Below are 12525 nucleotides of genomic sequence, written 5' to 3'. Positions count from 1 at the left end.
GTGTGTGTGTGTGTGTGTGTGTGTGTGTGTGTGTGTGTGTGTGTGTGAAGTGTCTGAGGCCGGATCCAAACCCAGGTCCTCCTGACTCCAGGGCCGGTGTTCTACTCACTGTGCCACCTAGCTGCCCAATTCTATACTTTATATAGCCCCTTTAGAATGTTCAGATGTCAAACCTTATGAAAATAAGGCCCTGGAAGAAGGGGGCATCTTTGATTGTGAGGAAGATCTGAGGTCCATTTCATTAGAGGGAAACACAGACCCTTTTAATAAAGTGCAATTGGCACAGAGCTCTGCCTCAGTCTCTTATTGTAAGTTGGACAATTTTAATCAATCCCTGCAGTAGGAAGCTGCTGGCAGTGATGATCTGTGTCAGGCAGGAGCCTCCCATCCCACATACCTGGGGACCTGATGGATTCCCCCAGAGAAAGTTGTGACTCTGATACTTAATAGTTATAAAGTCTTGGGAAAGTCAATTGTTCTCTAAAGACAATATGATTCCTTATCTTTCAAATGGAGATAATAACACACTTATTTCACAGGGCTCTTGTGAGGAAAATGCTCTTGTGAGCTTTAATAATAACACTTTACAATGCACGTTATTGTTGTTTTTGCTGTTGCTAACTGAAGTTCTGTTCTGTTGTTTGAAGGCCAAACTATTCACAGTGGCAAAAAAGATATGAATCTCTCTCAGACATGGTGGTACCTCGATCAACCAAGTAAGTCAAACTCTTGTACTAGATCCTTGACCTGTCAGGGCATTTGTTTCCAGTGGGTTTTGCACTTCTTGTATTTAGAAACAGCATTTTCTGCAAGGAGAGACTGTTAGAGTTTGTGTGTTTCAGAAAGTTTAGTTAATTGAAAAGGCAAGGTATGGATGACTGAGGGGAGCATTGAACTGGTGGCCATAAACTTTGATCCTAGGCCTACCTCTGTACAACCTTAGATAAATCATCCTTCTTCTCTGGGCCTCCCTCCTCTGCAAAATGTGAGGGAACTTGGACTAGATCACAGAGGAGGAAGTGTTTTTTTCATTAGAAGGTTAAGAGTCACTCTAGGGACTCACCATGGAGCCACAGGCTCTCTTTGATGCATAATATTTAAAAATGGATTCTCTATGTGATGCATGTGGGCAATCTTTCTGCCAGTGCTGGTCATTGTTTCTCTAGACCCTAGAATCTAACAATATGATTTCATGAATTGCTCTGATGAGAGGGAATATATATAATTCACTGGATTTTTGCTCTTAGATGAATTGGACCTTAGGTCACAGGCATGCAGTCCACTGCTGGGCTGTTGTTATTTGAAACTCTTTTAACTTGTACTTTCCTGGCACCGCCTTTGTGAAACCTGTATCATGATCAAGCATCTCTAAGTATTATGGAAGGATAGTCAGATTTAAAAAAGATATGGATAGCCCTTGTCCTCAGGGAGCTCACTATCTGTCTCATAGGTAAGGAAAAACAAATTTACCTGTGATACAAGGCAGAAGAACGGTTTTCCTAGCTCTAATAGGACCGAAAGAGGAAGGAATTCCCTAGGGGCTTCAGACATAGCAGCAATCTTAGAATATATTCTGAGCACCACATGTTAAGGTGATGTTTGAAATGGGCATTGGAAGATGAGTACACATGTATAAAAATAATAATGAGAAGGCAAACATAATTTGCTTGTTGTGAATTAAGAACTTGCTTTTAGCTTCCAGATGAAAGCCACAGAATCCTAGATTTAGAGCCAGATGGGTTCTACTTGGCATAAGGGAGAGAGGGCTGGATCTGGAGTCAGGAAGATGAGTTTAAAGCCTCCCTTATATATTCAGCAGCTCTGTGGCGTTGGGATTAAATCTCTGCCACTTGCCATTAAACCTCTGCCACTCTAAACACTCTGCCATTGTAAAATGGGGATAACAATAGCACTGATCTCAAATATTATTGAAGATAAAATGAGATAATATATGTAAAGTGTTCTGCAAATCTTAATGAGTTCTATAGATCTATCGTCATCATCTCAGCCTTCAGTGAATCAACCTTATTTCCTATTGGAGTTAAGTGACAACTGTGCTCACATAGAATTCATACCCAGATATTCTGACTCCAGAATGGTGAAGGTGTCAGTTCACAAGACATCTTGATATGGAGGTGATCTTGGGCTCTCAAAGGTTCTGTCAGAGTTTACCAAGATGGAAATGCTTTAGGTGCAAGGCTAGTGATGGTGTCTATGTTCATAGTCTGTGTTCTAAACTAGCTAAATTCATTGTGTTTGTCATCTGGTTGTCCCCAGTGGGCTTATCAGGTAGGAAAAGTATTTACACTGATGAAATCACTGATTTTTAGGTATTAAAATAATGTAAAAGTAAATATTATCCTTCTAGTTTGTTAAGATCTTGCTGAATTCTAATTCTGTTATCCAGTGTCTTTAGTCTTCCACCCAACTTCCTGTCAAGTGCCAGATATAAATTTGGGTCTTCACCCAGTTAGTTGCAAAGTCAGGATTCAAATCTAGTTCTTTTAACTCCTAGTCCATCACACTTTCCCCTTCAAAAGGACCAACCTTTAGACCACATGTGGAGTATCCCCACGTATCATTAGTGTTCCCTGAAATCTCTTAGCTACTACAATCTTGTTGGGAGAATACAGAAACTGGCAGAGTGAAGACGACAGGCTCAGAATTTGGAAATTCCCTGTATTTGAAGTTCTTAGACCTTCCAGATGCATGGATCCTTGACCTGTAGCCTTGTGAGATGCCAAAAAGAAGGAACAGTAGGATGTCAAATCCTAGAGAAGGACAATGCCAATGCCTTTTAGTCTGAGCAAGATCACAATGGGGTCTTCTCTTCCACAGACTGATTGCGGAGGACAACGAGGGAGGCCTTTTTACAGTCACGATGTTTCGAAGGGTGATAAATGATTTCAAAGCCAAAGCCAAAGAAAACAAGTAAGAATTTGGAGCTACCACTTTATTTATTTGCTTATCCCCCCACCCAGTTATTTGTCTATTTACTTTTATTATTAATTTATATTGTTTTCCTTTTTGAAATTTCAAGCTGAAACCTTGAAAATGTGCTGCTCTGCAGTGCCTCTATCCTAACTATGCCATTTAATTAATGGGAAAGTCAGTATTTTTGAACCCTTTTCCCTTGACTGCTAGTCTGTTAGGACTTTCTTCTTTCTACCCATTTAATAGCTAACATATTGCTTCTTTTAAAAAATATTTTATTTTTCCCCCAATTACACGTTTAAACAATTTTTAACTTTTTTTTTTAAGTTCTGAATTCCATATTCTGTCCCTCAATCTCTTCTTCCCCTCCCCTCTCCCTGGCATGGTAAGCAATCAGACATAGGTTATACATATCCAATCATGTAAAACATTTCCATGTTACTTCTTTTAAGGTTCATTGTCCGTGAATTTTTCTATGATGAAAAAGAAATTAAAACTGAAAGGGAAGAAATGACTAAATTGCTTTCTGAAAAGAAGCAACAGTATGTAAGTACTTGCTCCTGATGAAGTTTTGTACTGAATATCTAAACTTTGCTGCCCCACCCTTCATTTATCCCTTTACCAGGGGGCAGATGTCTTAGCTAGAGGAGGTCCTTTGTTTGAAGCTTGGAAGTTTCCCTGATTTGGTCCCCAACTCTTTAAGAGATAGATATTGGGGAAGCCTGTCTTCTCTTCATTCCCCTGTACTTCCATCAAGCAGGACCATATGACCTCCTAGGAGCTTTGTGCCAAGTGCTCTGGGATGGCAGGCACAGGCATTGATAATGAACATGAGCTCAGTTTCCCCTTGAAAGGGGTCTTCGGGTACCCTCACGCTGAGGCTAATAGAATTCAGAGCTTGTCCAGAGGGACCAACATAGTTCCTGTGTTGATGGCAATAATGCAGCTGTGCTGAATGAAACTAGTCAGACCACTCTTGACAGCATAGTTTCAAGGCAGTGGTGCTTGGTGTCCAGGTGTATCAAACAACTACCCCTTCTTTACCTACCCATGATTTTAGCAAAGCAATTGTCTAAAAGGTGTCCTCCAGCAATAGTATCATGTGAGCTTTATATCATGTAAAAGAAGCTTAGTTTAGCATATAAATGAAAACAACACTCTTTTCTATTTTTAAAGATGATCTACATGGCCTTTGGGCAAATAAGTTTTTCTTTCTGTACCTTAGTTTGTTTCTCTGTAAAGTGGGTTTAATACATATGCTCAATAATACATATACTCAAATCATAGTTAGGTTTTCGGAAGCCAGAAGGCCTATCTCCTCTTTGTCTTTTCCTAAGAGAGTCCAGTGAATCTTTTATTACCGTGCTTACCATGAAGGGATCTGGTTCTGACATCCTGTGAATCTACTGATTTCAGGACTGGTCATGAAAATGGAGAGCAAGTCCTGAAAGCCCCTCTTCTTTCTTGGAGAAAAGCTTTAATGCAAATTTATGCAAAATCCCATTTTTTTAAAAAGTATGTCATGCTTTCTGCTAAAGTTAGGGAAAATATGTTTATTCTAAAGACAGTGGAGGTTTTAGAAGTGTTATTTGTATGGAAGGGTATTTGTGAATACATTATTCTGTGCTCTGTGTTTTGGCCAAAGTTTGATGTGAAATGTTTCGATAACTCACAGAATCCTGAATATGCTGCAGTTTGTGCTTTGATAACCCTTTTCCATGTTTATCAGGTAAAAGCAAAAAAACATAGTAAACTATCACTACTATAAACAAATTACCTGGAACCTCCGTTAACTGGAGTTTTGTGACCCCTACTTTTACCAATAAGAGATATAGCAAGAAAGAAAAGATGTCAGAGATTCATATAAAAAAACTTCACACTCCTGGCCTAGGTCTGGTGTTCAGTTACCCACACCTTCACATTGTCTTGAGCAATGACATCTGAGCAGCTGTATAATGGCCCTGATCTCTAGGATCCTCAGCCCTCAAAGAATAAATCAATTCTGGTCAATGGACTTTACTTTGTTGAGGCAGGTCTCAGTGGGACATTGCCAAATAATAGTAAGAGCTAAAACATAAAGTTTTCCTTTTTTTTTTTTTAATTGGGGAAGAGTGGGAGTAAATGATTTCTGAGGTTCCTTCCACTGCTAAGTCTATGGTTCTGTTAACTTTGAGCTGACTAGAAAATTTTATTACCCAGAAGCACCTCTCCCATTGATTCCCTGAGCACACACATTTTTCAAAGAATAAAAATTAAAGCACTACTCCCCCCCCCCCTTTCACCCTTCCCCTCAATCAAGGAACCAATGCACTATTTCTTCCTGACTTGGAAACCAGCTATGTTTCCTAATGCTTTACCTGTGAATTTCATTGAGTTTCCAGGACCTGGACTATCTAGGAGTCGTTTTTATTCCCAGAGAAACTTTTTAGAAGGCTGTGCTGAGGAGGAGGGGTAAAGTAGGACTCTTGGCATTACCCTCTGTATCATCACAAGCCAACCTGAGACCACCCCATTTATCAGTGTGTTATACAAGAGCATCACACCTGCCATCTGGCTTATCAGATTGCTGGTCTAGAATTTTACATGGTATTCTGCTTCTGCACATCCCCATCCTCCCCCTTCCCCTGCCTCAGGGAGTGAGGCCAAGGTTTCTTTAAGAAGGGAAATGGAGCTCTGTAACAGGCATCCAACTTTTAAACATTTAATAGCTTTCAACCTTCTCATCTTATTATATGGGGAAAGTAGCATACTGCTTACTAGCCTTTAGGTGGAGGTAGGGGTGGGGTCGATTTGGGGTGTGTTACAGGTTTATAGGTCAGAACCCATTTTCAGTCTTAATCCCATTTAAATCTATTATATTATACATTAAGAACTAGTAATTTCATCCTTTTTTAATTCTTGACCAAGGAGAAAAAAGCTCTATTTCTACTTTCATTGTGATCCTTCATTTCAGCCTTTGTTTACAGAGCGATGAAATCTCAGATCTACAAATTCAGTCCATGTCTTTCCTGAGCTACCAGTAACTGTCTCTTCATCATCTTCCAGTCTTTTTTCACCCCCCCCCCCCCCCCCATACATACATACACATTCTACAGTATAGCTTTGCGGGTCTACTTGCAGGTTCTCAGAGAGGACTCTCAATCTCCTATCTCCATGCTTTTGCATTGACTGTCTCATGACTGGAAAGTTCTGTCCCCTCACCTCAACAATTTCCCTGAATTTCTTCAAGATTTGGGGTGGACCTGGACCATTCCAAAAACTTTCTGTGTTGCTCTATGAAGGAAGACATAAAATATAGGCAGAGGCTGTATATATTCCAAGCATGGTATGTGGTCTTAATCCCTCTTTCAGTGATTGGCTTTGGTCCTGGATTTGTGAGCAAGGAAATGCACCAAGCCAGGCATAGGCTATTTTCAGTTTCCCCAGGTTAGATGACAGCTCTAACTTGTACACTTAATCTCTAGGATTAATGTTAAATTTCATCATTCACTTGCTTGCTTTTAGATGCTTTTCATTGATTTAATGTTAGTTTGTGTTCTGATGCATGTTTGCTGAAAGATTAATAAATCATTTCTATGCTTATAGCAAACTTCACGTGTTGCTCTTAAAAAGAGATCATCTACCTTCCCGGATCACATGGTTAAGGTAACCCCGATAGGGAACCCTGGTAGGCCCACTACGGGGCAGACGGAGAAAGAAAAAGAGAGTGAGGGCGAGGGTGAGGTAAGCAATTCTGCCTGAGGAGCTTTTCTATTCCCTCTCCAAGCTGAGAGGTTTTTAACTTTTGATAAAATGAATCTCTCTCCACTGTTTTCATCATCTAGTGAGGCTTTCACTAGACAAATTAATAAAAGTGATGAAAAAGGGGACCCTTCCCTTGCCAATAATGCCTTTTTATAATCTATAGGGCTTTTTGTTAACTGCCACCTCTTTGCCCTAATACCTAAGTGAATGTGCTTCTTGGTCAGGTGGGCTAGGTTATCCCAGGATTATAGTGGATGGAGCTAATTGGGAGACAGGAGTCTTCGGCTTTATGACGGGTTCTGCCACTAACTCACTGGGATGTTGGGCAGCTCATCTGTGCTCTCTTGTTTTCCCCATCTGTACAAATGAAGAGAGTGGTACTCAACCACTTACCAACATATCTTGAGGTGCTGGGGAGGATTCATGTACTACTGTCTGTGAAGTACTTTAGAGATTACTGAGAAGAATCTGTAGTTTGTGCTGATTATCATTAGTTTTGTCACTATCTACATCAAGGGAATCTCTGCAGCATTTCCCCTGCCAAGCAGGGTTGGGGCTTAATTGGTCTGAAATGTAGTCTTTGAATGTTGGTAGAGCACTTGTCAGCCTTACACTGTTGATATGATAGCTTGCAATGACAGACCATAAAGGATCCTGAGTTGGAAATTGTTGTCAGACAAAAGTTTGAAATTTGCCTAGTATCAGAACTTACTTTAAGGTGGGTTCCCTAGTTTTTCCAGACACTGGTATAGGTGGTTTGCATGTGCTGGGTGGCTGAGCTGCTAATTTTCTTCAACTCTACTTAATGGAGTCTGGAATTTGATGTCCTTCAGCCCCCATGATATAGTTGGGACTGGTTTCTCTTTCTGGAAGGTGGACTTCTGGGTGGCTTCTCCACCTTTTTTTGGCTTTTGCAAGCTTCTCGTTCTTATCAACGTTAGTATTTTGTCATAATGAAAAGTTTCTTTAACATGTCTCTGGAGGTAGAAGGGAAAGTCAATAACCTGATTTCTTTTCAAGGGTCCCCTTTTGCGCTGGCTCAAGGTGAACTTCAGTGAAGCATTTATTGCCTGGATTCATCTAAAGGCTTTGAGAGTATTTGTTGAATCTGTGCTAAGGTAAGTGAACCCAGGCTACATGTCTAGAAATACCATTTTTTAAAGGCAGCTTGGTGGCACTTGGTCTAGAATCAAGAAGAGGAGTTAAAATTTGTGACCCTGGGCAAATCCTTTCACTTGTTTGCAAAATGAGTATAATTGCACCTTCCCTCTAAGGTCGTTAAGGGACATATTTGTATCTGTAAAGTGCTAACACCACTAGTGCCTTGTACATGGAAGGTACCATATAAATGCTAGTCATTGATTAACATTTTATTTTTAATCAATATTTTACTTACTATTTTTAGGTAGTATTAATTAGCATAACTAGTATTCTTCAACTACTTTGCCTTATTATTATTATTGATGATGATGATGATGATGTGAAATAATGGGAAAAGTACTAAACCTGGACTTAGAAGACCTAGGGTTCAAGACCTAGCTCTGACACGATCTGGGCGACCAACAAGCAGCTCATTTTGGCTTAGAACCTCCATTTACTCATCTATAAAATGGAGATGACCTTTTCTTCTTTTTAGGGACACAAGGAAAACTGCAAATTTTAAGACTAAAGAAATAATATTACTGTTACGTGGCAGAGAGTTGATAAAATTTTAGAGGTAACTGGTGGAACAAATTATACAGGCCTATATCAGCTGTGTAGGTAATAAAGCCTCCTGTGTTTGTGGGGGCATGGGCAGGAGTAGAGCTTGTAAGACTGTTATTAAACAGTGGTAATAGGTAGGTTTTTGGAAAAGAATGAGAACTTTTCTGTCTAGTCTCTTCACAGAAGTAAAGAATGGGACAATACTAGATGCAGATTAAAGCTGATTAAACAGGATATTCCCGGACAAATCTCCACAAATGAGATGGACATGACAACAGGAAGAAAAGCTACAGGGCTGCATGGGGGGGGGGGGGCTATATTACAACCAAGGACTACTATAGAGAGGAAAGGTGGAGAGGGAGAAGAGAGGATAGAGGAGGGAGGGAAAGGAGAAAGGAAGGGGGGAATGGAAGGTAGAGAAGATGGGAGAGAAGGGGAGAGGGTAGGGAGAAGAGGAAGAAATGAGAGGGTAGGGTGGGATAGAGGAGAGAGGCAGGAAGAAAAGGTCTACATCATGATCCCATTTGCTTTGAATGAAAAGGTAACAAACATACCTTTCAAAATCCAAGTTTCTCCATGTTGGGAATTGGTGCCTATTTGCTATCAAAATACTTTGAATTTTCCCCTTCTATCCTGACATGTTCCTGTGGCTCTCTACCTTCCAGAGGTTGCCAACTTTTTTTGTTTCTTTGTTTTTTGGAGTGGGGAAGGCTGGGCCATTGGTGTTAAGTGACTTGCCTAAGGTCACACGGCTAGTAAGTGTTAAAGTGTTTGAGGTGGGATTTGAACATAGGTCCTCCTGACTCCAGGGCCAGTGCTCTATTCACTGCACTACCTAGCTGGCTCCCCTCCCCGCCCCCCCGTTGCCAATTTTTTTTTTTTTGGCCTTTTTGGAGGGCAATTGGGGTAAAGTGACTTGCCCAAGGTTACACGGCTAGTTTTTTTTTGTGTGGGTGTTGTGTCTGAGGCCGGAACCGAACTCAGGTCCTCCTGACTCTGGGGCCAGTGCTTTACTCACTGCGCCACCTAGCTGCCCCAATTTTATATTAACTTCTGATGCTGACAATATTGTATTATTTTTATTCTTATAAATTGATTCAATGTAATAAAAATGCAAATAATTATCTCCTGAAGGTCTTTATGTGGTTTAGGAATTAGGAGTGATTTAAGGAAATATTGCCTTCTCTTAGAAAAAACATTGCTGCTTATTATTTCACTTTCTTTCCCAATAGATCCCTCCCAGAGCCATCCTTTATATATTAATAAAATAAGGAAAAAAATAGTTCAGCAGAATTCAGCAGAACTAACATACCAAGTCTGTATGTATGTGCAGTTGTTTCTCATCTCTACAATCAATCAGCAATCATGTATTAGATACCTACTATGTCCCAGGTGCCAGGGGATACAAAGATAAAAAACAAACAGTCCTTGCTCTCAAGGGCCATCTATTTTATCAGGAGGATATGCATAAAAATAAGTTACGTATAGTGGTTTTTTGGGGAGAGGGGTAAGAGGGAGAAGGCACAAAAAATGTTAATTAGCTAATTACCACTAGGTAGAGCATGGCCAAGAAGGAACAGAAGAATAGGAAAGAAAACAGAGGGCTTTAATTAGGGTTGTGCTTTTATAAACCTAAAATTTTCACCTCCAATGTTTTTAACACCTAATGATACAATAGCCAAAAAAATTTTTGCTGCCCTTTTATACTTAAGGGGCTTAGTGCAGCCTTGCCACATTTATAGTTTGGAATGTCTTAGACGTAAAATCTTTTAAGTTCGAAAGGTGTAGGTCATGCTCAGGGAAGATTGCCTCTGGTGTTAAGGACTTGCTTTCCACCTATGGTGTCCATCTGACCCACCTGACTCTCACCTGTGGCTCCAAGAAGCTATAGCATACACAGTGGCCATGAGTTAGTAAAGCAGTTTTAGTCAACAGGCTAAACCAGGTTAAGGGGGTCAGTGAGTTTGGGGAGGGGTGTCTACCCTGAGCATGTTCACAGTCAAAAAGGGAAAAAAATTTTTTAATACTTTTAGCCTTCAGTTCTGAGAAAATAATGACTATAAAAATGACATTTGAAGCCACTGGGCCTTGTGACTTTTTTTTTTTTTAAACCAATGACCATAAAGGTATTTTACTCCTTAGAAATATATCTTGGTATAAACACTCATTTCTTTAGGATACATCTTTTGTTCAGGAATTTACTTTTTAGAGTAATTTGATTCTAAAGGCCCCTGGCTGAGGTCCTTTTTCTTTATTCCTCCTCCCCATCCTTATTATGCTAGGAACTTTAGAAAGCACTAGTCATATACTGATTATCCTGAGCTCAAGTGAACAAAAAGTCCCACATGTTCCAGAATTCTGACATCTTTACTGGGGAGGAGAGGCAATTGGGTCTATGACTAGATCTGAACTCTGGTCTTCTGACTCCAGGGCTGGTTCTCTATCAACTGCGCCATCTAGCTGTTGGACTTTAAAAAGTACATCTACTTTCAGCACTATTACATTATCACTGATGTTTAGAATGATGCTTATAGCCTACTGACTATTCAATCAATGTACTTTTAAGTTCTTCTCAAAACAAGTTTTACTGTATATCTTATCTTAAGGTGGTCTTTATCTTTACACTCTGAGTTAGTAATGTTTTATACATTTGAAAAAGGTATGGACTACCCGTGAATTTTCAGGCAGTGCTTTTACAACCCCACAAGAAGGCCACAAAACGTTTAAGAGAGGTTTTAAACTCAGTCTTCAAACACCTGGACGAAGTAGCAGCAGCAAGTATACTGGATGTAAGTATATCATCTATGATAAGATGTAATTGTATTTTATTTCCATTATAAAACTGAGTACATGTGTGTATAGGAAATAAATTAATGTGAAGGACAAGTTCTGTAAGTTGAGCAGTGTTTTCAAACATCGAAAACACTGAAAATATGAACAATGTTAAAAAACCCTGATCTTTCAAGAATGTAATTAGTCTTTTTTCACTTTTCTAGGCATCTGTGGATATTCCTGGATTACAACTAAATAACCAAGATTATTTTCCTTATGTCTACTTTCACATTGACCTTAGTCTTCTTGACTAGCTTTTTAAGACTCCAGTAACCCTTAGTAACTCTAGAAATAGCCTTATTTCATGCCTTCACATAATCAAATTAAACTGCGGATGCTGTCTTCTCTAAGTTAGAGAATTTTTACAAATAGCTAAACCTTCAAAATACAAATTACTTTTTTAAAAAATGGCCTAGAATTTAGAATGTTACTCACAGAAATTACTCACAAAAATTAGTTATGGTTGTATTTATTTTTTGTAAGTTACAATAAAGAAAAGTTCCCATAGTCTTTGAACTTTGAAGTATTTTTTCTTGACTTCAATTTAAACATAATTAAAAACTAAACACCTAGTCACCCTATTCTAACGATAATTTTACACGTATTCAAGGCATTATATGTACAAACATGTAAAATAATTACAACTGTTTTGTACTTAGTCTTATAGTTATATTCCCTGCCCCAAAGTCTAAGATAACAATTTGCCAAGGTTGAAGAGTCCAGGTCCTAAGTAAATAGGGCCTAAGTATCAGTTCCATGCCCTACACAGAAGTCTGAAAAAGACTGTTACAAATGGGGTACATCATGCCATTTAACAAACATTTGGAAACTTATTATTGCCTAGCTATATACCTGGGTTTGGTTCCCTGATATTCATTTGATGAGGCCTATAAAGAAGACCAAGAACAGTAGATTGGAAATGAAGCCCTGAACCAGCAATTGATTAAAACCTACTCTCAAATAATAGTGATATTGAGGCTGCTTCGGGCACAAGAAGCACTTTAAAAACAGTATGTGTTAAGTTCTGCCTGGCTTTCACAGATGTTTTGTCCCCAATTTTGCTCAAGAGTATATTCCACTTAAAAGTTTTGTCTAGGTTCTCAAGACTGAAACTAACTTTATACAATGTAAAAATAAAATAGTGCTACAAGCAAGGAGATATTATGATTAAAAACAGACCCAGGAAAAACAAAAATAAGGGGAAAAAAAAGATGGTATATCTCCCCAAATGTTCACCCCAGAATGTAGGAAAGAAACCCATGTTTCTTTCATGTATCCGTGAGGATAGCTGCTAGTCAAAACCCTCAAACC

The 12525-nt window shown here is 39.2% G+C and overlaps 1 protein-coding gene across 9 annotated transcripts in view; it reads left to right on the top strand.

Moving 5' to 3' along the window:
• Positions 1-11725, top strand: part of ATP6V1C2 (ATPase H+ transporting V1 subunit C2) — a 67085-nt gene extending 55360 nt beyond the window's left edge. For 7 of the 9 annotated variants that reach the window (XM_069072257.1, XM_069072255.1, XM_069072263.1 and 4 more), the window contains 7 exons: positions 648-716; positions 2839-2931; positions 3387-3480; positions 6520-6657; positions 7699-7796; positions 11042-11171; positions 11379-11725. In XM_069072257.1, coding sequence (XP_068928358.1) covers positions 648-716; positions 2839-2931; positions 3387-3480; positions 6520-6657; positions 7699-7796; positions 11042-11171; positions 11379-11468 — 712 coding nt within the window. In that variant the 3' untranslated portion in view covers positions 11469-11725. The remainder of the gene's footprint in view (positions 1-647; positions 717-2838; positions 2932-3386; positions 3481-6519; positions 6658-7698; positions 7797-11041; positions 11172-11378) is intronic. The other 2 variants (XM_069072258.1, XM_069072259.1) reach the window with 1 other exon arrangement.
• The last annotated feature ends 800 nt before the right edge of the window (positions 11726-12525 follow it).

This window comes from Petaurus breviceps, unplaced genomic scaffold (assembly GCF_028583685.1).
Source record: "Petaurus breviceps papuanus isolate PSGF00001 unplaced genomic scaffold, PetGlider_PUasm1.0 90845, whole genome shotgun sequence".
Lineage (NCBI taxonomy): Eukaryota > Metazoa > Chordata > Mammalia > Diprotodontia > Petauridae > Petaurus > Petaurus breviceps.
The sequence above is the reverse complement of the archived record's forward strand: the minus strand, read 5'-3'. Positions and strand labels throughout refer to the sequence as shown.